This window comes from Myxocyprinus asiaticus, chromosome 36 (assembly GCF_019703515.2).
Source record: "Myxocyprinus asiaticus isolate MX2 ecotype Aquarium Trade chromosome 36, UBuf_Myxa_2, whole genome shotgun sequence".
Taxonomy (NCBI): Eukaryota; Metazoa; Chordata; class Actinopteri; order Cypriniformes; family Catostomidae; genus Myxocyprinus; species Myxocyprinus asiaticus.
In genome coordinates, this window is record NC_059379.1 from 9,253,476 (window position 1) to 9,281,028 (window position 27,553).

A 27,553-nucleotide genomic window follows, 5' to 3' on the forward strand; every position below is an offset into this window, starting at 1 on the left:
ACAATACAAACATTAATAGTAGATAAAACACACGAAAAAATTATATTAAAATATACTGGTAGTGATTGAGGTGATTGAGTCCCCTGTTCTTTATGTAAAAGCGCCTTGAGTATAGTGTCAGAAAAGTGCTATAAGTGTAAAATTCTTTCAGTCAAAATATGTGAATACGAGTGTTGTTTATCTTCATCAAAGCAAGTAAAATTTCAGTTTTTAATGTTTAATCATTTAACATTATATCAACATGAAAACAGCACATTATGACTCCGGCTCTGAATATCTCCAGTCATGATCTCACACAGGCAGTAAGCCCAAGTACTTCTCAATAAGCTCAAATCATGAGATTCATCTGACAGAAGAGCAGAGCGGAAACACGAATCACGTTTAGTGTTCTTCCACAAATTGCTTGCAATTTTAATTTTCAACCACAGATGTTGCAAGAGAACACAAAATTATGTAGTGCAGCATTAATATATATTATTTGTCCAACACAGTCTTATATAGCCTTTTATTACTATTCTATCAAGTCTTTCACTTCTAAAACTTGTGATTGGCATGATTCGAGTAAAGACAGAATCGGTTAGTTTCGTAAAATATATATTTTATTTTATTCATCATACAAAGCAAAAGTATGAATGTTATATATTTAATTATCTAGAAACATCTGTTCCATTTTGCTCATTCAGGGTGTAAAATTAATTATTTTTGAAACCACAGAATACTTGGTTTACATGTATTCCTCATCATTTGTACATAAAGATCATTTCTAGTCTATTTATTGTGTTATACTTGGAGTAAGACAAACATTTATAACATCTGAATATCTCTCTGAGGTTGAATAAAACTCAACCATTAAACAGATGCATCAGCACACACTGCCTTACCGTGAGCAAAGATTGGAAACTTTGCACAGACCAAAGTTTGACGGATTAGAACCTATTTGCAGTTCACATATAATCAGAGAGGGTTGAAGGTTACGCATTTTACCCCAAAAAATACCTGAGCAATAACGCTCTACTTTGAGTTATCATGGAATAGATGTTTCTGTTAAATTGTACTCGTAAAATTGAAGGAGGCCCTATGGGCTAGCATTTGTTGAAAATTTGCTAGACCCTGTTTCACTGCCATGATCCAACTGATTTGCTTGCTTAAATGCAATGTGAACGCAAGAAAAAACTTTGATGATTTGATTACAGTTGGAGGAGAAAGTTCACATTGTTTTTGTTTGTTTTTTTTTGGCCTCCCTGTAACATCTGACCATTTGATGAATTGAATAAAGTAGGAAAAATGCTCTGGGAAATTTCCCCCCACTTAGTTCAGACTTGAAGGCCAGCAAGATTAGTATGGCTGTCCTCACAGCTGATAAATATTATAATCTCCTCTCCAAATGAAAGGAAGTTGGCTTAGCATAGCACAGGACTGGTTTGAGGCACAGCATGTTCTAAAAAAAAATAATAATAATGAGCTGATTCAGACCGCTATTCTGTTTTAGTTTTTTTTTTTTTCTTTGTTTGCATCCATCCAAAGCCATACAAACAGACAATCAATCCCACCCATCCCCCCTCTGTATTTCATTTTCAGTATATTAAATAGGGGTGAGAGAAATTGAAGCATCAGTACTTTCGTAATGGTCCTGCTAAACCTCCCTGTGACATTACCCCTTTGAACTCTGGTCCAGGATCAGTTTCTCTCAGCCCAATGTTAAAGCTAAGCTGTAAATAGTGGCTCCTTTCACCCTTAAAGGTATAGTTCACATCAAAATGATAAATTATGTCATAATTTACTTGCCATCATTTTGCTTCCAAACCCATATGACTTTCTCTCTATGGAACACAAAAGGAGATGCTAGGCAGAATGTTTCTTAGTGAATGGTGACCAAGCCTAACATTCTGCCTAACATCTCTATTTGTGTTTAATGGAAGAAAGTCATATGATTTTGGAACAACATAAATTATTAAATTATTTTCATTTTATTTATTTTTTGGTTAACTTTCCCTTTAAAGCCTCACACCTTAACCCAACACTAATCTATTTAGAGCTGATCCTGAATCAGGTGATCTGAGTGAACAGTAATCAGAGCTACACTAAGCCCGGTCATTTATCTTGCTTTTGAGACAGCAACCATATCAGCAGTCATGGGATGAATATCACAGATAAAGAGCGGCTGACTGTTTCTCCTTCTTGCATTATAAAAATTCAAGTAGAAAATCAAACAAAAGCACACAGAGACTACATGAAAAAAAATAAAAATACAACATTGAGCATCTTAATGGAGGTTCGTAAGCTTGTTCAAATTTGGCAAGAATAGGAGAACTGAGATTTGATGAAAAATGTGTTTTGATGAGATGGAAAGGAAACAAGCACCGTCAGGGTGTATTTTCTAATATGTGTCAGTAATGGCACCAGCTCAGGGTTAAGCTTTAGATACTCTTCTTCATAGAGATACAGAAGGGGTGAGATCTACCCGCTATCTTTAGTGTGCTTCACATGTCATTTGGCTCCAACAAAAGACTAATTCACACTGTCCCAAAAAACAAAAACCAACACCAACAAAAAACAACATTTCAAACAACGTATAGCTGGCTGTTGTATTTTAAGGATTAAAGGGCTGTTCAGCACAGAACACTACCTTGTGTTAAAAAAAAAAAAAAAGCTAGATTAACAACGGTGCAACTAATGGAACAGAATGCAATGTCCATCTAGCTAATGTTTACACAGAAAAACAATTAAAAAAGAGCACAGATGGACACAACACATTCTGTGTGAACAGCCCCTTAGAATGTTGGGCAACATAATGATCACTTTCATAAAGGCCCAACAAACGCCAACATTTCAAATACTGTATTCTAAAGTTGGCTTTTGGATTCAGAGGATTTAAGGGCCGTTCACACAAAATGCATACTTGTGTTAAAAAAGCTAGATGTGGTGCATCAAATCAAACAGAATGGAAGTGTCTCGAGACAGGCTTTTAAAAGTTGTTTTAAAAGTTGTATAAAAGTTTCAAAGTGGCACTTGATACTGCATCTTAAAAAAATGACGCTCCTGCACAAGACGCTGAGAAAAAAAAAAAACAAAAAAAAAACTGATCAAATATGTCTCTCTAGCACGTTAACATGGAAAAACTGTTTTAAACAAGCGCAGATGGACACAAAAAATGGTTTTGCGTGAACAACCCTTTAGAAAATTGGGAAACATAATTATAATTTTCATACTGGCTCAACAAACAACAGGGTTAACAGAATGACCCGACAAAACCCCAAAACTGTGTTTTTTGGGGCAGTGTGAATAAGTCTAAACATTGTCGCTTTTAGCCCACACAGTTCCTTTCTTTGAAAAGTTATTGAGACTTGACCTTTGAACCTTTTAGACAGGGAAGTAGCTGGGCTTGTTGGCCAGATCTTCCTCTAAAAGGGCAATGAGGCTGGAGAAACCTAATCGATTTGTTCAGATGAGTTATACAATTAGCATAATGTCGACATGCTGCCTGTTGTCCAAGATCTGATTTAAGCATCGATGGATTACCCATTCATTACAGGAATCTGCAAGTGAAGGCCAGCAGTCGACTCTAAACATGAGTGACACTATAAGTAGCAATTAGGGCTATTGATCCACATGTTACTGAGTAAAAGGGGGCACAGGATCAGCTCTCTTGCTTATCAGTTGAACGGAGTGTAATGAAACATGAAATGTGGTCAAGAGAATACCTTTAGAGTGAAATATAATCCATTATGCTCTGTCACAAAGATACATTTCTCTAAACAGTCAGAATTGAATGAATTGCAAATGTCTGTCGCTATTAATTTGTAAATGCACTATACCCGTAAAAGTGTTTGCGTTTTTTTGTTTTTCAAACCATTTTCGAGTTCAGTATTTGTAAATTGAAAGAATTTGGAAGCACCAATAATTCAACATGTTTAGAAATAACCACGGCAAATCAAAAATGTGGAATGTTGGTGGCGAGACTAGAATTGGGCCAGATGCTATGCACAATATAGTTAGGCAGCTTAGTGAATTAATTGCTTAGAAATTAAAAATAAATTATTATAAAATAGATTTCTGTACATTTCACATATATATAACAATAATCTCAATGTATTTTTGCCATAGCAAATACACAGAAAAAAGTGTCCTCCATTCACGGTTAATCCCAACCAAAATTATGCCCAGTCATCTGGTAGAACTTCATGTTGAACGGTCTGTAGAAGTCTCTAAGTCTCTGCACTACCTCAGGGTTAATGTTTGGGTGGGTCCTCCCTTTGGTTTTGCCCAGGCAATGGGGCTTGCTGCTGCCCTCAGCCTTCTTGAGACAAGGGAAGCCCTTGGTCTGGTTGAAGTAGAAGTGTTTGTCTGTGATGATCCTCTTGAGTCCTAGGAAGTCCTGTACACGGCCCAGCTCTCCGGCTGGGTCGCTGATCAATCGTTCTCCACTCACAAATAGAATCTGACCCATGGGGAAGAACTGCAGCCAGTTGTCCAGGTGCTTGGCATAAATGCCAATCTGAATGGCGCTCCACGAGGTGTCTATCAACCCTGTAGTCCTGTTTTTGAATGTCAGGCTCTCAAAAGTGGGAATGTCAGGCTTCTTGGACAATGTTTGTGTGTAATCAGAGATGGCTCGGGTGACAGGGTCCCGGACCACCACGATCAGCTTGGTGTCACGGGACATGGCATAGATCCGAGCTGGAGCCTCACGAGTCACAAAGTAGCTTGGTGTTTTCTCCATGGTGATCTGACCCTCCAGGGTCTTAGGCATCAGGTCTCTGAGGAGGGAGCGAAAAGGGAAAATCGGGGTTAAAATGGAGGTCTAATGAAAACAAAACATTGCATAATGCAACCAAACAGATGGAGCATGTGGTGCTGCTCAATCAAGGAACCAATTCAAGGCCATGATTCTGGGTCAAATGCGATTAGCACTGGATGCCAAACAACGCATGCATTCAAATGTCAGAGATGTACAAGCCACACTAAACGGCAGGTCTGAAACTTGTAGTGATGGTTTTCTGATAAAATACAAAATCTTCCAGAACGTAGACAACATGTTAAACACATCCAATATATCCATTAAATCTTTCTTTCCATTAAACAGCTTTCCAATAACCCTGTTAACTGTTAAGGCAATCGAGAGTAGGTTACAGATAATTACTAATCCGTTTGGAACAGGTGTGCTAAAAAGCCCAACCTGATAGGATTCCAATAGGATTCCAATGTATGACCTCAGTGATGGTACTTATAGTACTGACCACCCAGATCTAAACAACCATTTAAACTTCAAAGCAATAGAAGCCTGATGCATGCAGCCATACTCTTAGACTAAAAGGCCTTAAAAACGTATATGGATTCCACATGAAAGTTCTTCAGCCTTGTTTGAAGGGAGCAATCTCTTGCAAACAGCCTTCGAGGCAGTTATTGGGTAAATTGGATAGGGTAGGTGCAGACCTACGATCACAGGGCATTTGAGAGCAGCATTTTGAAATGAAAAGTGAACATGTATGTTAACACCAAACAGGCTTGGATTTCAGAATCCTGCCCAATCAGGAAGAGTGGATTTTAGTGGGAGAGGTGATAACAGAGCACTCTGAAGGACACATGGAGGTATGGATCCGATTTCACTGGCACACTCTCTTCACTGTAGAAAGAACCTGACTTTGATGTGTTGAAATTTACGAAAACACAGCTGAAGAATGTTTGGTTTGCACTGACACTAAGCCAGGCACAATAGTACATCTACTTTTTCAACTGTGTTTCAACTGCAGAAGTATTTTTCCCATTCAGATTTTTTTTCCATAAGGATTTCATCAAATTCTTTACAAGAGTTCAAAGCCATTATCCAAACCAACCAGCTCTGAGGTGAATCACAATGTAACAATGTGTGATTTGATGCATAAAAGTATTTGAAAATTGGACAAAAAGACAAAGGTATGAGACTGTACTTAAAGTCTTTAATGAGGGAATGAACAACAATCCCATGATGTACTGTGAATTATGTAATTGAATTAAAAACAAAGGAAAATATAAAACTATTGAGAAAGTTGTTGATTATATGAAGTATAGACCACAATATATTAAAATGTTATTGCTAAATATTCAGATATTAGCTAATACATAAGTAGTTTGAGAGTGTAGGAAAACCGACACAACTGCATCATGGGAGTGAGCGGTCCTGCAGAGCTCATTTGGCACGCTTTGTTTGCCGCAATACTCTGACTGGTGGATCCTTTCCCTTAAGTATTATGGGTAGTGTAGTTTTTTTAATTTTTTTTTTAACAAGGAATTCCACTATTAAACATGATTTTTAAAAGGTGAAGTTGAAATAAGGTGGACAGATATCTGTTTTAGGTTTGTAAGTTATTGTAAAATATCTACTCCCCTATTGAAAAAATTAGATTTTTACTTATAGAAAGAAACTGTTGTGCTCTATAGTGGCCGAAAATTTAAATGCAGAGAAATCTGGCAAACAAATGCATTAAGCTGTTTCCAAAGGCAAAACGTTCGTGCTGTTTTATCATTAAACTGAGGAGTGAACATAACTAAAGACCTCTACATGTGAATTTCAGTGTTTTAATGAGTATGAAGTCACACTTAGATCTCAACAGGCCCAGAATGACCCTCCTTAGTGTATTAGTATACGCACAGTTAAGGCCCTTGTTGGTCTGTTGTCTCTGTGGTATCGAGCCCTGTTGTTAGCACCTGGGCTAATTTACTGCTGCATTGTAAACTGCGCTGTCAGCGTCTAGTGTAATCCTGCTTTGCATGTTTACACCCTGTTGAAATGGGACTACGCTCGATTCAAGTGGCTGCAAACAATATGTTGGGGGATATCGTTTTCCCACACTTCAGTAGATCACAGTTTATTTTCTCTCCAAGGAGTCTTGGGTAAAAGCCTCGCTATTTGTACAAATGGTGACAAGCCACTGCTCCCTAGTTAGAGGTAAGAACCACATAGCACCAGAGCAGAAAGAGGTGTTATGATAAACAAAGCCTACAGACAGTGCTTCAGAATATAAATCTCCAATTTATGTGTCCGTATGTACAGGTGCAGCTCTTGACACAAATTGCACTGCTTTTTGCTGCATTTGGCAAAGCACCAGTGCAAAACTCAATAAACGATTTTCCTAGATCACATAGCTGGAACAGCTAACTGTACCTCGCTTTAGCGAAAAATCCCAATGTTGCAAGTGAAAATTTTTGCACACTATTGATCCAAAATGAGAAAACAGCCTGAAGCTGCAGGAGGCAATGTGTTGATTTATTTGATGGGAAACTGTTGGCAGATTAGTGTGGATACATGACTTCTCTCATCGAACTCAGGTTTATATCAAGCAATCGAATCAAGGGTGAAAATAGCCTTAATATTGTTTCTGGGGATATGGGGGAGGAAAGCAGAAAGTGGGTAAAATGAAAAGTTCAAAGGAACTTACTAGAGACAAAAAAAAAAAAAAGAAAAAGCCTCCAACGATCCGCTCACCTCTTTTCTTTTAGGGAAAAAAGAAAGGGAGGGCAAAATGGGGTTGAGGAAGACAAGTAGGCAAGCTCTCGGAAGAACAATAGCCTTTCTTGGCTGTTTTGATTTATGAGGTGCTTCTTTTTAAAGATTCTGTCAGCAAACAGGCAATGCTTTGACACCCTTTTTTCCCCTCTTTTCTTTGAAAACAGAGCATTGTCCTTCAATGATCTGAAAGAGCAAGGGCCGTGGAGAGGCCAGAGAGGATGGGGGAGGGTGACTCATTGTAAGATGAGTGGAGAGCCACTTCTCGATCTCTCTCCGGCACTCTCAGGTTCGGGTGAGAGGCAGTTGTGGAGAGCTCTCAAGTCCAACGTGTGCCTCAAGTGCTTTGCCGTCACACGGCACATGCTGCCACTAGAGAAGGTAAAGCTACGCTGTGTATTAATTATTAAAACATTGATTAGAAAGTGGATATGAGTGCTCTAAATCAGTGGTTCACAACCAGGTGGCCGGGACCCACTAGGGGGCCTCACCACACTTCCAAGGAGGCCTCAAGTTGACTTTAAAATAATAAATATTAAAATAATTAAAATAATTCAACTTAATTAAAATGCAAAAAAATGCTTTAAGGTGTATGGCTACAAATTATAAACTCTTTCTGAAATTTCTAGAATAAAAAAATGATCCGTGATTAATTATTTTAATCAGACACATCTAGAGGGGGCCTTCAAATATTGTCTAGGACAGTGGGGGGGCCTTAGAGTCAAAAAAGTTGAGAACCACTGCTCTAAATTATACTCGTGATAAAAAGGGTCAATTATCTGAAGTGATGAGGTAAGGCCAGAGCACTTCTGCCTTTTGGTTGAGGTTTTCTGTTGTATTTTATTTCTACAAGAATTCTGTGTGACGGCCTGATCTGCTGATAGTCATTGCCGTTTTCAATGTATGAATTTTGGCAGTGCGTTGACAAAGTCTTGTTCAAGCTGGAAGAGATGACAAAGAGGTGAGAATAAGACAAAAAGCAGGCTTTCTTTTACTAAAAAATAGCATCAATATACTCCTGAGGGCCATGATGTGTTTTTTTTTTTTTTTTTTCTAACAGAGATAAATCAGCATGGGAAAGATAGAAGGGGAAACAAGAGACAAAGAGAAGACAAGAGACACAGAAGGGAGTTTTTATAAATATATTTTGTTCTTGTCACAGTAGCCCCCTAAAAAGCCCCTAAGCCTGCTTTATCTATGATCTTTTAGCTTTCAAGTGACAAGGGTTGTAGCGTATCTGTCTTTCAACTCTGTTATTGTTTTGGTTATTTTTTGGTCTGCGTTTTTGTTCTTTTTCAGTTAGTTTTTTTCTTATGGATATACAAACTGATATAGAGAAAAACACGTTTCAGATCTATACCTTTCAAGTTGGAAGGATCTGAGATGCACAGACATACCAGCAGTTTGGTTCTGAAGTGCAAGTCAAAACAGACAACCTCTGAATACCTGTGTGTGTGTGTGTGTGTGTGTGTGTGTGTGTGTGTCTTTGATAGACATCTCTTAAAGGAGTTTTTAGGGTGAGCTATCCCTTGTGTGTAAGAACTTGCCACTGTTATACAGAGCAAAAGCAGTTGCAGTAAGTGGAAGCTGTTTAAACAAGCTGCAGTGTAATAAAGTCTCAGCAGTCAAATAAACTCAAATTAATTGCCAATGAGTTTAACAGCTCAGCTGCTTGCACTTGGAAAGCCAGAAAGATAAAGTCTAGAGCCACTAAGCACTTACGCTGATCTAAAATGGCAGTCCCCATGCCAAAGTGGCAGTGTGAGAGAGTGTGCCTGCCCAGACGAAAATATTATTATTATCTATCTCTCTGTCTGTTTGCATGTCTGCCCATCTGTCCGTCTATATATCTATATAAATCTTACCAAGATCTGTACTGTTCTATACCGATTGTGGCTAGTTGGCACTGTTACAGTTTCTTTTTCCATTGTGGTGCTACAAAATGTAGGACTGCAATGGAATGAATGCGCAAGTGACCAAGCGCGAGTCCACTAAAGCCGTTCCATCAGAACGGTTCTCTGTCCTGAGTATGGTAGGCTAACTGTGCTGAGAATCCTGGTCCTGCTCAATCATGCTCAAGTGGAAACGCTACTGAAACCATTACTCTCCATGCTCAGAACCGTTCCGTCCAATGGTGGGAAAGCACCTTATGAGAAACAAATGAGATATTAAAGAGATCTCATTTGTGTTTTTTCCCCTACTGATCACAGTCTTAAAGAGAGTTCTCTGCATCCGCAGCTAGTGGTTCAAATATGTCAGCCTCTATTTCATAATCAGACTATTGATTACGGTGATCTAAACCCAGACTACCGGGGTCAGGGAGATCTAAGCGTTTAAGAGTGACACTTCAAACGATCAAAGACTCTTGCCCTGCCACTCTCACCCTTTGCACTTTAATCTAACAGAAGTGGAGGATGTAAAAAAACAGACGTGACATTCATGTATGGGCAGATGATTGCTAATACTAGAACAAGTAAAAAAGGGCTTATTCAAGTGGGATGGCATTTTCACTTCATGAATCATTGAGACTGAGCTGATAAATAATTCTCATGCAGCACTGTTTTATCGGTCAATTGTGTTTTTGAACTTCTCAAAGTGTGAGACACTTGTTGGAAGCTTAAAGCAACTAATTATGACATCAAGTAACCACCAGAACATAATTCTTTAAGATCAGGGTTACTTCTTTATCGTGTCTGGAGAGCTAGCAAGGAAAAATGGATTCTGTCTACGATGGAGGCCATGTGGCTACATCTTTTAATCCAGGCACCTCCCAGCCTGCTCCATACACATAATATTTTCTAGGTTTTGTCATCATAGAGACCCGAGTAAGGCTGTAGTTTGAAAATACACCCCGCAGGGTCTGGAGCCTTGACATTATATTTAACCGCAGAGCAAAACTGCAGTAGTAAATCTATAGAGCAAAGCTGGGTTTTATAGCACAAAAACCAGGAGAACACTAACCGGGAGAAAGACAGAAAAATAGTGTGGTACAGAGCCAGGGTGAGCATGTATGTAGCAGCACTAAATTACCACTGTATTTTGAGATGTACGCAGCCACTTAGCCTGCCTACCCAGCCTGCTGACAGTTCATTTCCTGAGCGAGAACTGCCAGAGATCTCCTCTTAACCTGATGAAGCCAAGGGACCATTGACAGCACATGTGAGTGTGTTTTATGAATATTCCATCTTCTGAATTTATAATGGCTAAGCATTACCTTTTCCTCAACTAACCCCCTCATTCTCTGTCTATCTCTTTCTCAGGTTTCTCCTCAGCCTCTGATCTATGCCATGTAAGCCTGACGTGAACATAAAGAGGTGTAAACGTCAGTCTTCGCCGGCCCCGTCTAAGGTGTTGGTGTGTCTTAGCTTCAGCTTGACATCCTCGCTGACAGATCACGTCACTGGATCTGTATTAGAAAGACAGAGAAAGCCTCTCACGTGTAGTGACTGCTCTCACAAATAAATAATGAAGGAATGGGGAGCATTGCAGACACTTCTGACCCACCTCTTTCTGAGAATAGACACACTCTTCCTTTAGAGTCGCCTCTAAAGAGGGTTATACCTTAATGCTGAACTAGTTTCTCATTAAATTATTATGCCTGTGCCAGCAGTTGGGCAGACTTTCTGAAAACTACTTTGTTGTTGCTTTGCAGTAATAACATCAGCATAAAACAGACCTTGCTGGCCCCAAATGCTGTTTAATCTAAATGTTTTCCTTCTTAGAGTAGGGGGGCTTTGGATTTTGGGCTGAGGACTGATCTACTTTAGAGTGTCAAGGGCAGAAAAATATATTAAAACCTCCCAGTAGTGCTGTATAAAGACATTTTCCATAATGCGTATATCGTGAGAGAGGGTATCTGCTCTTGAATCATATTGAGGTTTAGGCTCTACTATGCCAACCAAAATTCCGGCCCCATTCTCTTTTCTCTCTCTCTCGCTCTCTCTCTCTCTCGCTCTCAAATGCATTCTAAATCACAGCAGCCTCCGAGAAGGGCAGAACACGCATAAATCACCATGAGCTCGGGCTCTATAAATTGCAGTGTGCCCAGACTCAGTTTCAGCTTTATTTGCTGCCATTCAACACCTACCAAAATCTCTTTAAAACAAGAGTCGGGTGTGTTTCTGCTGTCCAGGGCTGAACATTGAGTTACAGCCCTACAGTCATGCCAGCTGAGTGGAATTACTGTGTGTTAGCGACAGGGCTATGTATGAAGAGGCTGCCATCAGCTCTGAATAAAAGATGGAGGCATGAGAGGAGGTAATAAAGTGCACTTCTCTTTTTCTCACTCAGCCATGCATTGTACAGAGCTATAGACTAAAGAGTGGAGCTGCTGTAGGGTGTTGAACAGGCCAGGACTGTTTTGACCATACTGGACAGGTGTTTTAGACATACCTAAAAATGTCTGTGATTTTAGGGTCATTACTAAAAACTGAGTAGGATGAACTGGTTTAGTAAGTGTAGATCAATGTCTCCGCTCGCTTGGCTTCAATAGTTTATAACATGCAGTTAAAGTAAAATAACTAAAGTTTTACATTTTCTGAAGAAAGCTTTTGTGGTGCTCGCCTGTGCAAAACTCGTTATGCGTTGCTGCAGTGTTCTGGATGTTTTATAAGTGGTTGCTTACTGGCCCAAGTCTAAAAAGCCCACCCTGATAAAAGAGCAAAAAATAAATAAATAAATAAATAAATAATAAATAAAATTACAAAATAACCTTTTTTGCCACATCAATTGTCATTTTATCAGATTTTTTACCTTTTTATGTTTTTATCTTGTATTTATCTTTCATTGTGGCTCTCTTTAAATTTTGGCCAGCCAAATGTTCAACAGATCCAATTCATGTTCAATGGAAATTATAAATTTTTAGAACAGTAAAATAGCTTTTGTAAATCTTTTAATCGTTAGTGGCAAAATATCAGTATTGGCTGTGTAATCATGGTTTAGGAACATTTTTCAAATTTGGAAAGTAGAAATCCTCAAACAACAACAACAACAACAACAAAAAAACCTCTGCTAGTCAGAGTTTGAGAAAAAGGCAGACCCAATTAACCGAATAACATAATTTAAATACAGACTCAATTTAAAAGACTTATACTGTCTTAGAATACCACTGCATTCTATTGTGAACGTTAACAATTTAGTGCTGTGTGACCCATATTTACTAATGCAATTTCACAAACACTAGCCTTTCCCATTTGATCTACCCTTGAGTTATTAGAAGTAGTGGTCGACCAATATATCGCCGAGGCCGATAAATCGACCGATATTCCGAATTTTTTTAATTATCGCATCGGCTGATACATTTTCCCCTTTGGCAATTTGTTTCTTGAGGGCACTGAGAATTGCCTGCTTGTATGTGAAGTGACTGAGACATGTAAACGACAAGTCACGGTTCGTTTTGTTGTTACGTGCCATCGTGTTACTACTACACAGTGTCATTTAAACGGTCCGCATATCAGAGCCGCAGCAGACACGTTTGAGCTCATAATGTTAAAGTGCTCGTCTGTTTTATTCTCCCTCTCTCTCCTCAACTGTTCCCTGTAACTTTTAACTGTCTTGTCTAATGATAAAAAGGCAAATATCAATAAAACTAATATCATATACCATATGCAAATATGCGCATATCTCGTTTAAACAGATGAAATAAACCAACCTCACACAACTTCAGCAGATCCAGCATCCTGTGGAATGCTCATAAATCTTCCTCTGAAGCACGTATTCTAACAGTCTCTGCACCCCAATGTTTATCTTGCTCTTGCTAATCCTTAGTGATAAGCTTGTTTACTTAGAGTGTTTGTAGAGGGTGTTAACGGACTCAGTCTTGCACTTCATTTACATTCCCACTGAGCAGCACAAGTCTCTAGTCTATTGGCAGTGTTTGGTGTAACTAGTTGGGATAAGGTTGTAGCTTGTTTGCTAAATATTAGTGTGGCAGCAGGGTGCGTGGTCAAGCGTCTGTCCAGAGAGAGAGAAAGTGGTAAGAGTGCTTGCACCTAAGCTAAATTATGTCTAACACCCCAAAAGCACCATTGCGCCCCCTTCCGTTGATCGAGGTCCCCTTTGAAAGAATTGGAATGGACCTCGTCGGGCCATTAGAGTGGTCAGCACACGGACATCGCTTTGTATTGGTCCTAGTGGACTATGCAACGCGATATCCGGAAGCAGTGCCTCTTCGCAACATCTCAGCATGCAGTGTTGTGGAGGCACTCTTCAAAATAATCTCCCGGGTGGGGATTCCGAAAGAAATCCTCACCGATCAAGGCACAACGTTTATGTCACAGACACTACGCGAGCTGTACGAATTATTGGGCATTAAATCGATTCGCACCAGCATGTACCATCCACAAACAGATGGCCTGGTGGAACGATTTAATAAAACCCTTAAAAACATGATTCGTTAGTTCGTGCACGACGATGCTAGAAATTGGGATAAATGGCTCGACCCCCTGTTATTCGCAGTACGAGAGGTCCTGCAAGCCTCCACTGGCTTCTCCCCATTTGAGCTACTGTATGGGCGGTGCCCACGTGGTGTGCTTGATGTCTTTCGAGAAGCCTGCGAGGATGGATCATCAAATAGTAAGAATGAAATTCAATGCGTTCTTGATCTTAGAGCAAAACTCCACACTTTGGGGCAACTAACACAGGAGAATTTGCTCCAAGCTCAAGAACGATAGTGCTGGCTGTATGGCAGGGGAACTCAGCTAAGGGAATTTGCACCGGGAGATAAAGTGCTTGTATTGCTTCCCACATCGAGCTCTAAATTACTCTTTAAATTAATATTATTTATTAAAGTGGCAGGACCCTTTGAGGTCACACGGTGAGTGGGGGATCTCGATTTATACCACCTCAACCTCCTGAAATTGTGGAGGGAGGCGGTCCCTGGGACGTTGGCTACGGTAGTTCTGGAGAGGGCAGAGCTCAGGCCTGAGATCAATTCAAAATATAAACCGTTCACCTTGGTCACTTGCGGAGACCACCTCTCACCGAGTCAACTCGCGGAGGTTGCCAGGTTGCAACAGGAGTTGCGGATATGTTCTCCCCTCTACCGGGTCGTACGAACCTCATTCAGCACCACATCAAGACTGAGCTGGGGGTCGTGGTATGTAGCCGCCCCTACCGATTACCCGAGCACAAAAAGAAAATTGTTCGGGTAGAATTGGATGCAATGCTCGATATGAGGGTAATAGAAGAATCCCACAGCGATGGTCCAGCCCAGTTGTTCTAGTGCCTAAGAGCGACGGGTCTGTATGGTTCTGTGTGGATTATTGAAAAGTCAACGTGGTGTCTAAATTTGACGCGTACCCAATGCCTCGCGTTGATGTGTTGCTCGATCGGTTGGGCACTGCTCAATTTTATTCGACATTGGATTTGATGAAGGGTTATTGGCAGATCCCCTTGACACCAATTTCCCATGAAAAAAAGCAGCCTTCTCCACACCGTTTGGATTACACCAGTTTGTGATGCTTCCATTCGGTTTGTTTGGGGCCCCGGCTACATTTCAGCGTCTCATGGACCGAATCCTCAGACCGCATTCAGTTTACGCTGCTGCCTATTTAGATGACATCATCATTTATAGCAATGTTTGGCAGCGGCACATGCAACATCTGAGGGCGGTTCTGAGAACGCTGCGTCGAGCGGGACTCACAGCAAACCCAAAGAAGTGAGCGATTTGGCGGGTGGAGGTACGGTATCTGGGGTTCCACTTGGGCCACGGGCAGGTGTGTCCCCAAATTGATAAGATGGCGGTGATTGCGACCTGCCCGAGGCCCAAGACCAAAAAGGGGGTGAGACAGTTCCTGCGGCTGGCTGGCTATTATAGAAGATTCGTACCTAACTATTCGGATGTCACCAGCCGCTGACTGATCTCACTAAAAAGGGAGCTCCAGACCCGGTCCAGTGGACGGAGCAGTGTCAGCAGGCATTTACGCAAGTTAAAGCCGCACTTTGCGGGGGGCCGCTTTTACATTCACCCAATTTCTCTCTCCCTTTTGTTTTACAGATGGACGCTTCAGACAGAGGGCTGAGGGCCGTACTGTCACAGGTGGTGGAGGGGGAGGAGTGCCCGGTGCTGTACATTAGCCGCAAGCTCTCATTGAGGGAAACTAAGTACAGCACCGTAGAAAAAGAATGTCTTGCCATCAAGTGGGCGGTCCTCACTCTCCGATACTACCTGTTGGGGCGGGCCTTCACCCTCTGTTCGGATCACGCCCCACTCCAATGGCTCCACTGTATGAAAGACACTAATGCGCGGATCACCCGTTGGTATCTGGCTCTTTAGCCATTTAAATTCAAGGTGGTCCACAGACCGGGAGCGCAGATGGCTGCCGCCGACTTCCTTTCCAGAAACGGGGGTGGGGGGGGTTGTGGTAGGCAGGCCGGATGCCTCCCCGTCCTGAGTCGGGGGGTGGGGATATGTGGCATCGGGGGTGTGGTCAAGGGTGTGGAAAGCGGTAAGGGCGCTTGCACCCGAGCTAAATTATGTCTAACACCTGTCTCTAATTACAGTGAGCATGGGGAGAGCGGCATAAAAGAGCCACACCGCCAGCAGACCAGAGAGAGAGTCTGGGTTGTGAAGGTCTTCATGAAGCTAAAGAGTATTGTGGAGCTAAAGAGTATTGTGAAGTTAGAGAATACTGTGAAAGTGTGAAGCTGACGTTTTGTGGCAACCCTGTAAAAACCCCAAGCTACGTTATTAAAAAACCCTCCTACCTGAGGTGAAGAAACCTGGTTCCCCGTGTCCTCCTTGAGTAAATCTTCTACAATTAGCATTTGCACAGAGCTACATCAACAGTTGACAGATTTGCTTTGAAATTGTGAACACAGGATATAAATCCATTATGTTTTGTGACAGCTACATAACATTGTATTTAATAAGAATCTATAATGTGTCATACTTTATCTCTGTCATTTGTGTTAAATAACTTGCAGACAAAAGACCTGTTGGGATGCCAAAAAGTCTCAGTAGAGAATAAAATATCTCACTGAATTGTTGTAAAATTGACACTTAGACTTTTTTTTTTTTTAGGTTTAGACACAAGCACACACATGAATGCTATTACATCCTGTTTTGCTTGGCACATGTCTACTCCAGCTATAGAGCTTTTGAAGACAGGTGAGCTTTAAAATGCTGGGAATTTCCTCAAAATCTGTCAGCCAGTTACATCAGAGGCAGCACAGCTGCATTACTTTGATGCTGCAGTAATGGTTTACAAATTCCTCAAGACTAGTACTCTTCATCTCTAACCTGTAATTTGCCAAACTTTGTGGTGATAGCACCAGTGCATCCAATTAAAGTTCACGCATAAAACAAAAAGTCAAACAGGAGCTTTCGGTTCTCTCCTAAGGCAACTCTAAAAAAAATTATTTTGGATAATAGCCTAGTTATTGTCTGCTTTAGTATATCAGTGGCCACTGAAGACAAGATAACTGCTGTGAAACACAGAGAGATCACTGTCAACTGTTTCTGCTGAAAGTAATCGGTCGTGTGGATGTCACAAGTGGAATTTGATTTCAGGGTTTGGCAGGGATTTTAGGAGGGATGATGTATTTCGTGAACGATGACAAATGTTTTTGCTTTCCTTTCTCTCCATTCCAGAAGCCCTTAACGGTTCCACAAGAAACAATATCTGGGCTCCCCAAAATAGGACCAAGCTGTTCAAAACCACATAATGCAGGTTTGAATAGAGAAATGTGCTTTGAAACTGAAGAAAAATAAATAAATAAATAAATAATAATAAAATAAAAAAAAACTTCTATCCATTTTGGTTTGTTTTTGAATGATGAATAAAATGACTAGCCTAATGTCTAGGATTATTAATTGATGTCTACAGATATTATTACGATTTATTTTTATTCTTGATCTGCATGATTATAACAAACCTTTATGATTTTATCTTATGAGGACTGTGGCAACAATTTTGCACAATTATATTACAAGTTCCATTATGTGTATAGCTGCAGTTGCAACTGCACAACCAACCATGTCATATTGTGATGCTTCTACGACATTTTCAACTTGTGTGCAGAACTCGAAACCTGGTCCATTGCATCTCAATTGCAATGCTCTATCAGTTCGGCTACTGCGCAATTTGATCACTTTCAAACAAGCTTGTAAATATAGTTGGTTGTGTAATGCAAACTTATAAATGTAACATCTTACAGGACATGCGCTATAATAAGTGTTTTGATGTCATAAGACAGCACTGTGTGAGGAAAAAGGTGAAAAGTGTTTATGAACTGGTAATCTGCCCTTTTTACTCCTGATTTGAGTGAAAGGGAAAAAGTCATTGTTGTAGCACCTCTAGTGTTCATTTCACCAGGAAACTGTCACGATCTGTGCAATGAGCCACTTAAAACAAAAATTTATGGTAACGTTTGTGATGAGAAGGAGGGCGGGGCTGGGCCGTGAGTGCACACAGCTGGCCCCCAGTCGGGCTAATCAGCCGAGGAGAGGGATAAGGCCAAGCCGGATATGGCAGTTTGGGAGAGAGAGAGCTACACGCAGCTGCCGTGTGTGTTTGTGTCTTTTTCGGTTTTCATTAAACATTATTTTGATGGTCCGTCCGGTTTCCGGTTCCCGCCTCCTCCTTGCCCATTTTAAACCCTGTTACATTGGTCCCGAAACCCAGGATGAAGGAGGCATGTGCTGTCATGGAGTCCTTGCCACTGCTGTCCGCCCAAAGGAGCAGCTGTGGCCTTCCGCTGGGGGATGGAGGAGTCGCTGCCGGTCTCCTGGAGCGGTGGAGCCACTGCCAGGGGTGGAGGGGCTAACTACTGACTGCCAGAACACGGAGGGGCGTTCCATCCACCAGGGGTCGGAGAACTCGCTCCGGTCCACCCGGGGAGGAGCGGCTGTCATCCGCCAGAGGGTGGAGGAGTGGTCAAGGACCAGACGACGCTGTGTCTGGGAACCGGCGAGCAATTTTTTTATCTCTCTCTCTCGCTCCGCCTCGCTCTTTCCCTCCCCCATTTTCCCTCCCCTTGTCTCCCTCCCAGGTCTCGAAAGGTGGAGGATGTACGTCATGCCAGAGGTTCCCCAGACTGAGGCAAACAAGGGAGGAGTGTGACGAGGAGGAGGGTGGGGCCGGGCCGTGAGTGCACATGGCTGGCCCCAATCAAGCTAATCAGCCGAGGAGTGGGATAAGGCTGAGCTGGATGCAGCTGTTCGGGAGAGAGAGAGCCACACGCAGCTGCCGTGTGTTTTTGTTCGTGTCTTTTTAAGTTTTCATTAAACATTATTTTGACTGTTCAGCCGGTTCCTGCCGCCTCCTTACCCATTTTAAACCCTGTTACAACGTTATTCAGTGGAACCAGTTTTTTCCTGTTAGTTTCCTATCAAACATACAGTATTATGAAATAATGATTATAATAGTCTATATGAAATAAGCAGAGAATGACAGAGCAAAACTGCTCAGGACTGACAATGAGGAAGTACGCACAGATTTGACAAGGAAAAGCTTTGTTAAAAAAACATGACACAGAATTTGTGAGTTTTTATATTTTCTAAGAGTTGGTCCTTTTCCTAGGAAAGAGAAAGAGAGACAGAAAACAATGTGAGAGGCTAAAATAGAAAGTGTGATGGCAAAAGTGGTGACAGCTCCTGGGCTACAGGGAGACATGGGCTTTGTTGCCCTGGAGCTCAGTTCATGCTGTGCTCCTGTGGGCACATCAGCAGTGTGTGTTCCTTTAATTGTCTGCTCTTTTCTCACCAAGGTTAATGGAAACCTCAGGTGGTCTCTACTTCCTGATTCTCTGCTTTTCACTTTCTTCATAGAGAGACAGACAGACACAAACAAGCACAGCGCCTTTCAAAATCATATACAGTACAGACACCATTTTCTATTACATCACTTTGACAATTTGAGCCAAATTCCTTGTCTACACTCACCTCTTTCTCACGTCACTTCTTCTGCTAATAATCCTCCCTGGAGTATCAAACTTTTGAAAATTAGTTCTTATGATCACACACTTGGGGGGAGGCGGACCTGGTTGGAGACATAAGCCAACATTTACCAGACCATGCTGCGAGCTGTGCGCTGTAGCTCCCAGGTTCTTTTCAATATTGCAAATACTATTTATTTAGCTACAGTGAATGAGCATGTACTTGCAAAAGGAGGAGAGTCAGCATTATATTCAGACATCCAACATCCAAATTATCACCTCGTTTAAGAAGGGTCCAATTCACGGCGAGCTTGGAGGGAGGGTCTGTACACAACAGGCTACAGAAATTAAATGGAGGAGGGTTTTATCATGCATCTTTTTTTCTTTTTTTTATCTCTGGAGGGGACAGCAGTCTCTCAATATCAGACCACCACAGTGGTCCTCTACTGTCTGCCTCTCCCCAGGCCACCCATTTCACAATTAGCCAGTGGGAATTTTTCTCCACAATCAGTCCCTCCCTGCTTGGTCTACACTTCTGGAAAAGCCATGCCAGCTCAACAATGGGACATGACCCCTCCACCCTCTGTCTTCCTTGCTGTGCTGACTATTGTGCCCAGTTGAGGCCTACAATAGCTCCTCCTCTGATGGGGGAACCAGAGCTGGATATGGGGCCTGTCTCTAATATGGGATGCAAGAAGAGTCGTCACGTACATTCGTACAAGAGCATCATTATGTAAGTTCTCGTATATGTCACCACAACACCAATTTAATGAACTGTCCACCATCATACTTGAAACAAAATGTATCAGTTGAGTGAGGTCTTTAGTTCATTGTAGCTTAGAGGAGACAGGAGTATGACAAACAAGAAGAAAAGGAAGGAAGGGGTCATTTCCTCATGTTGTTGCAGACCCAAATGACTATCTTTATTCCTTGGAACACAATGAGAAATTTTGAAGAACATAGACATGCTCTTCTTTTCCGTACAATGAAAGTGAATGGTGACTGATGCTGTCAGTCCCTAACATTCTGCCCAACTTCTCCTTTTGTGCTCCATTGAAGAGAGAACATTATATGAGAAGAAAAAGTCATGTGGGATTAGAATGACATGAGGGTTAGTAAATTGTTACACAATTTTCAATTTTGGGTGAAGTAACCCTTTAAAGAAGCTTGAGAGATGGGTTCCTGGGTAGAAGGATAGAAAGAGGAGCTGATGCTAAACATGAAAGCAGAGTAATCCTTTGGTCTAAAGTATGCTGAGCAGTTTAGCCAACACTGAGGCATCGTTTGGAGGCACTCCTTTGAATGTCCTAAGTCAGCGCTGCTCTGGCTCTCAATAGAGGATGTCAAACTGCTGAATGGATGACTGGTCAAGCTTCAGATCCATCTGAGTGGAGGAAGTCTATTCTACCATGAGAGCTGCTCCTCAATCCTGACCTGGAATCAGTTTTTTGTTTGAATTTAGCATCCATCCACCATCCATCCATCAATCACATGTGTGTGAGTGCCAAACAGGTCTCATGAGTCATAATGATAGTACATGATGGCAAAATCATAAGAAATCATAGAAGTTGGCTTGTTCAAAAACATATAACTTTTACTCCCATAGAGAAAACTAAACAAATCAATGGACAATGTTATCACTATTTTTTCCCATGTTTAAGGCCTACCCCAAAACCTTAATCTAACCATAAAGTCTAACCCCTTACCCAAACCTGAAACCTAACCATGACTTTAACAAGAAAATAACTTTTGAGTACCATGGAAGAAAGAAAACATCAGGGTTTTGAATGAGACGAGGGAAGCATATTATAGATTATTGACATACATTAGTCAATAGCATTGTATAAATAAATATGGAATAAGCAAATTTGTTCACAGACGTTTCCTTTCTTAATATAGTGTTGGATAGAGGGCTAGCTATAATTTGATGCTTGTATTGTATCAATTTGAAATTCAGTTTTTTGGTTGGTCTCTATGTGAATAAAAGTTGTACCTTTTCATACGAGCCAAGTTGTACAATAACTTACAGTTTTGCCATCTCGTACAAATTAATATGAATTGTCGTGTGATTTTTTTTATTGTGTATTCATGCAAATTCGGGGTTGCAGAGCAGATGGTCTTTACAGAGGCAATGTTGCTCAACAGATTCTTAGATAACCCGAGCCAGAAAGACCTTTAACCCAACACCAAACACAGTACCCAGCACAGCATAAACTAATCAATATATCTACTCCCACAGGGTCGAACTCGGCACTGGCGTGAGTCATTACTTTGTGCTTATCTAAGTGCATGTGAGGGTGTATGTTTCATCTTCTACAGCAGTCACCAACCATTGCTTCTGCTCTTTTATTGCAACAACAAAAAAGTTGACTGCACGGTCCTCTAATTCAGACAACTACAAATTACTGTGTACCAACACACCCAGTATGCACAACCAAACTTTTGCTTGATCTCACCCGACGCCACTTAGACAATACTACCCCTGCTTTGTAGAGGCAGGAAGAAGGGGGTCACTGGCCACAGCGTCCGTATGGGTCACCTACATGGCGGCGTCAACACCCCTGGTGTGTGGGTACAAAAGCCGGGGCAACCATCCAGAACGGGCCATTCCATGGATGGAGGTCCTCAACTAGACATGGTGGCAGGGGGTCGTAGCACTCCATAGATAAGAACTTTCAAGTGACAGACTTCCGAGATCGTTCTGAGTCCGATAGCAGAACGGGATTTTCAGCAAAGCCATTCCCACTAGTGGAACAATGCTCCACTTGTCCCCTTTGTTGGACGGCGGTTACGGACTATGTCGTTTAAAGGGCTGCTATTCAGAAAACACACCCTTAATCACAGGATGGAAACAAAGGGATTGCACACTAAAGAGCTTACACTAAAGAGTGAAGACCAAGGAATAGCATTGTTCCCTAAGATATATATTTGTAGCAGAGGTAGGAAACCTGACCTTCAATCACACACAATAAAAGTCGCATAGATTTACTGGAAGGGTTGCTGTACTTTTAGCTGTGGTAATGGTTTTGTATAAAACTGCGTGAAAAGTGCAGGTTTCTTGCATGTTGACTTCCCATTCTTGGCGAGGAGACGTTTGACTGCAAAAAACTGCATTCTTAGATTTGTAAATTATGCAACACAATGTCATCCACAGCACCAGGGCCTCCACAAAATTTGTCAATCCAGCTGAGACTGTCTGCCTGGGTGGGTGGGATGTTTGAAAAGCCAACTAAACTGCTTATTAAATCATTAGACCCTCCAGAAAAGAAAAAAAAAAAAAAAAAGAAAAAGAAAAAAAGAAAAATAATGTGAAAGCAGCATAACCACCAGAGATTTTGCAAGACCTTACCAATCAAAAAAGTAGTTGAAACTGCAAATCGTGAAAACAGAACTGCCTCAAATTTATTACACAACAATTCAAGCCACTCTGATTTTAGTTATTCACACTGTAATATCTCTTACAAAAACAAAAAAAAAACAACAAAAAAAACTAAAAAAAACTGACAGTTGCCATAACCTCAACATTAACCAGACATTTCTGGGAGAAGCTCATAACAAAAAACACAGATGAAATGTGAAGTGCCTGATGATAATGCTTGTTCCTATACTGTAGATCTCCATGAGTCATACACCACACATATAGTACTGTATCTAAAAACAGTCCAAACAGGTCTAACAAGTACTGAAGAACAAACGCTGATTTGAAATTTCTCTTTCTTTGGCTGTCTCTTGCACAATATAAATCATCTTTCTTCTTAATAGGTCAATCACAATTCTCAGAAAGGCAACATGTGCACAGCTACCTTATTAAAGATGCGCCTTTGTAGCATGCTTTCCATTCACCTGGACTGCTTTAAAATACATAATTTCTGCACCATAAAACTCTTTTTACCTTAAACTCTTTTTGCACCATAAAACTTTACATTATAGAGCAAATCTAAGGATTCACTATGCATGGGACACTCTATAACAGAGAACCAGATTCCTGTTTAGTCCTGTGAGATTGACACTTCTAAGGAAGAAACACTTTCTCCACTGCCACTCATCCTGCAACTCAATTTTAGACAGAGAAAACAAGTCTGCATTTGTTTGTGTGCTGTATCCTCAGCCCAAACTGCAGTGCCCAGATATAGAATTGCAATGTGGCATTGCATGTCCAACTTAAACCAGCTGCAATGGCATGCAAATCCAGTAAATTTGAGACAGAAAACCATTATACAAAATAAAAAAATAAAAAAAAAAATAAAAAAGAATGAGTGGAAATCAAACAATCCCATTTTAGCACCCATTTATTCATGTTTTGGACTTTTATATGCAATTAATCTGTTGTTTTACCCAACAGATGCTTTTGAAAAATTATTTTCAATTAACTTCGTAAATTGATGAAGGCCCCACACTGAATTTAGAGTATTTCTCAAAGACCTCAGAAGCATAAAAACTGATTTTTTGAGGAAGACCCTGTCAATTCACTGAGTGGTCGATTTACTTTTCACATTTGGAGATTTAAAAGGGAACATATCAAAGGTAACAGTCTATGCCCTGGTGTTTTTTTTGTTTTTTTTTGCATTTGGACAGAGCTGTATATAGGTTCCTTAAATATTTCTGTATTTTAACTGAACCAACTTTTTTGTTTATTTATTTCTTGTTAGGTTGCACTTAAAACTTTTGACCACTTTCCAGTCCTTTATTTTATCTGTAAACTTGAGGTTTAAAAGGTTAATAGCATAATCTATGTGATCTCTTAATCAGATTCGAAAAATCAAGAGCAGGTTTAGAGAATCTGAACATTTTCGGGACCGTCTTTAGTTATTGATTCTGCTGAAGCAGCTTGACAACAAATGTTTGGGATGAATTAGCATTAGACTGAAGTGAGGCCCCGAACATTTCAATAATTAATTAAATAAATCTTTTTCCTCCTAAACATGCATGAATATAATTCCCTATTCATCTAAGATGGACTACCAAGCATTCACTGCAACGCCCATTCTTTCATCCGTCCTGTTTTTTGTTACAGGGGGCCCTGAAACGTCGCATATATTTAAAAGCACTGGGCTTTCACTTTTGCAAATCCGTTTAGAGAGACAGGCGTGCAGTCCAGGACTGTTTTATCAGCTTTTTTCCAAATGTGTTTCTTTTCGTTTGGGGTCCGGAGTACAAGCAGAGACAGACTCTGGGGGAAAACCCTTTCTCTCTACAGTTTAATTTTATGCAAGCTTTATATTAATACCATTAGATTTTACTATAGAACATTACATATTTTATAATTTGTGGAATGTTAACATATCAAAATGTCATCACGTTTTAATAACTGCAACGTAAAAGTAACAGAAAATAAAACGATAAATTATGCGTCAAAGTTTTTTTTTTTTTTTTTTTTTTTTTCCAAACCCTAATTCTAAAGTTTATTCCAAAAAAAAAAAAAAAATAATAAAAAATACAGTCTTAAGAGTTCTTTGTAAACACAGCGAGGAATTTATGAGCTCTCGTAGTGTCTCTTGAAACTTTAGACACTAAAATTAAATGGGCCGATTAATAATATCCCAAAAAATGCCCAATAGGAACAAGTAGACAGTATAGACCTAAACATACATTTATAAAAACAACACGAAATAATTAACATAACACAGCATTATACGGTTTGCAAAACTGTGCGAAAAGAAAAACAGTTGCATTAAGCAAAACTTCCATTCAAGACAGTAGCCTAAACAATAAGCTACTTCATAATTCACAAGGTATTCATTTGAATGATACCGTCAATGTGACATTCCTGCGGCATGTAGACTATGCTTTTTTTATTTATTTGATTTTTCATCTATTTTTCTCAATTCAGGTTGCCATGAATAATAATAATAATAATAATAATAATAAATAATAATAAAAAAAAAACTTCTGCACACCAAAAATAAAAGCTTGTCCATTGAATTGAATCGCTCTAATTATTTTGCGCCGGTATTTCGGAAATTGTAGCGTATGGTCAACTAGTCTGTTTCAAAAAATACAACAGAAGATTTGAGAAGTTGTAAAAGTGAAAGGAAAAGTACAGGTCCGTTCACCTGCAATGATCCAGTGTGCCCAACAGAGACCACTGCGCAACATCTGCGGTCATTGACGCTTCGTCTCTCAAAGTATTTCAATCACTAAATCTGCAAGTACCGACCGTTCAAGGACTATTATGTTTATTTAAATAATATCAGTTTGAATTAATGTGCATTTAAAGGACCGTGTTCAACATTTCAGAGTTCAGTTCTCTAAAGTCACTGGCTTCGCTGTTCTATCAAACTATTCAGCTTTGCACAAAGTAAACGTTTAAACTAGAATCTGAAAGCTAGCTACTGTCTGAAAAGCTTTTAAAGTCTGTTTACAGGTGACTTGCTTTCAAAGTTTATTTTCAAATACAGGGAAAAAGGAAAACATACAGAACTTCTCTCTCTCTCTCTGTGTTTGTGTGTGTGTGTGTGTGTGTGTGTATATATATATATATATATATATATATATATATATATATATATATATATATATATATATATATATATAAAGAAATAATAGCCTAATAATAATAGGCTATTAATTAAAATATATATAGGCCAGTGCATTATGGAGGGCAAGATCCAAATTATGATGGTGACGGTTAAGAAGTATTTGAATCATTGTAGATTTGATTCATGTGGTTAATTTCTAATAAAATAAATAAGTCAGCTTCACATGACCACAGGACAGCTGTAACACACAAAGCGACGTACAAACTGTTTAAGCTCAGATAAACCTGAACAAACTAAAAAAATAAATAAAATAAAAAAAAAAAATTAAAAAAAAATAAAAAAAGAGGAAAAACTAAGAAAATCAAATCCAAAATTATGTTCTATGCTATTGCATCATGCGCGATATATTTTTAATCTGTTTTCGAATATCCAAATCTAACTAATGTTTTTCTGAACTCCTGTGTGTGTGTGTAGCTACTTGTGAGGGCCATTTTCTAAAAATGTCGTTATCAAAAAAAAAAAAAAAAAAAAAAAAGCTTGTAAAGAGAGTAACAGAATACCAAATAATGCCTTACTTAAAAGTGTATTAACATAAATATGCCACAAGCTGCCTGGAAGAGTGTGGTGATTATAATATGATTCACTGATGAATATAAGTCCGAAAAGTATAGGTTTAAGTTTTCATATGTGCTTATAATTGTTCTTACCTGTACCAGTCCAGTCCGTTGTCATAGTTACGGTCGAAGAAGTGAGGCTCCGCTCCGACCGCGCGAATATCGGGATGCACGCGCAGAAACTCCAGCAGCGCGCGCGTTCCGCCCTTCTTTACGCCGATGATGATCGCCTGAGGCAGCTTCTTACTGCCCGAGCCGTTGGAGAAACTTGACAGCGGAGAGATTCTCTGCTCTCCTCCTCGCCCGTCGTCCCAGTCCTCAGCTCTGTCCACATCCACTTCATTTTTAGAGAAGCCTCGGGGAGCCCTCCTGACAGTAGGTTTATCATAATCTGATTCCAAGTCCGTCCAAGAGCTCTGCGGTCTGGACAGCAGCTTGGACATCACGAGGTCCGCTCGGCCACTTTCCGCCTCAGCGTATTTCCCGAGGAAATCCATGTCTCCATTGTAATTACTATTGTCCACGACTAAACTTGGTGGCATGGTGGCACAGTAGCCCACGCAGGAGTAGAGCATGTAGACCCAAAGGAGCAGCATGATGAAGAGGAGCCCGAGTTTCTTCTTTACAGGACTGACGGAGACCGCGTAGAGATGGTGACAGAGCAGGCTATATTCCATAAGCCCTGTGCATAAAGACCATCACACTCCAGCTGGACATATTGACGGGTAGGTACAATTCTGTCCAGGTCCAGCCACAGGAATCCCTGCTGTCTTAACAAGCCATTAGTGCACAATAAAATCAACAACAGTCATCAGACATTAAATAAATTACCCCAAAGTGGACGGAACATCTAGAAACGCGCTTTAAGTCAACTGTCGAGAAAACTGAAGCGAATGGCCGGTGCATTTGATTCCCTGCCCGAAACCCAGCTGTGCAAGCTGCTCCCGGTCGCATCCCCGTCCCGTCCTGCACTGTCAGAGTCTCTGAGCACATATGAGAACCTGAGCGGAGTACTAGTCCTTATTGAGCGCGGATGCGTGTGATTGACAGCACAGCCAGCCTACCAGTACGCAGCGATTTGAATAATGGTAGAGTTGTTG

General features: G+C 40.5%; 1 protein-coding gene across 1 annotated transcript; it reads right to left on the minus strand.

Annotated features, from left to right (window-relative positions):
* Positions 1–581: 581 nt before the first annotated feature.
* On the minus strand, positions 582–27,427 carry hs3st3b1b (heparan sulfate (glucosamine) 3-O-sulfotransferase 3B1b). Its single transcript, XM_051673667.1, has 2 exons — positions 26,547–27,427; positions 582–4,757 (listed from the first exon to the last, which is right to left on the minus strand). Exons 1-2 carry the CDS (start codon positions 27,128–27,130, stop codon positions 4,139–4,141), a joined length of 1,203 nt encoding a protein of 400 aa, XP_051529627.1. The 5' UTR covers positions 27,131–27,427; the 3' UTR covers positions 582–4,138.
* Positions 27,428–27,553: the final 126 nt, after the last annotated feature.

Bases quoted from the DNA above. Each gene is read 5' to 3' on its own strand.
- hs3st3b1b (XM_051673667.1), bottom strand. From the start codon at position 27,130: ATGGAATATAGCCTGCTCTGTCACCATCTCTACGCGGTCTCCGTCAGT. The intron at 4,758-26,546 runs GTAAGAACAATT...CTCCCTCCTCAG, and splicing joins AACGGACTGGACTGGTACAG to AGACCTGATGCCTAAGACCC.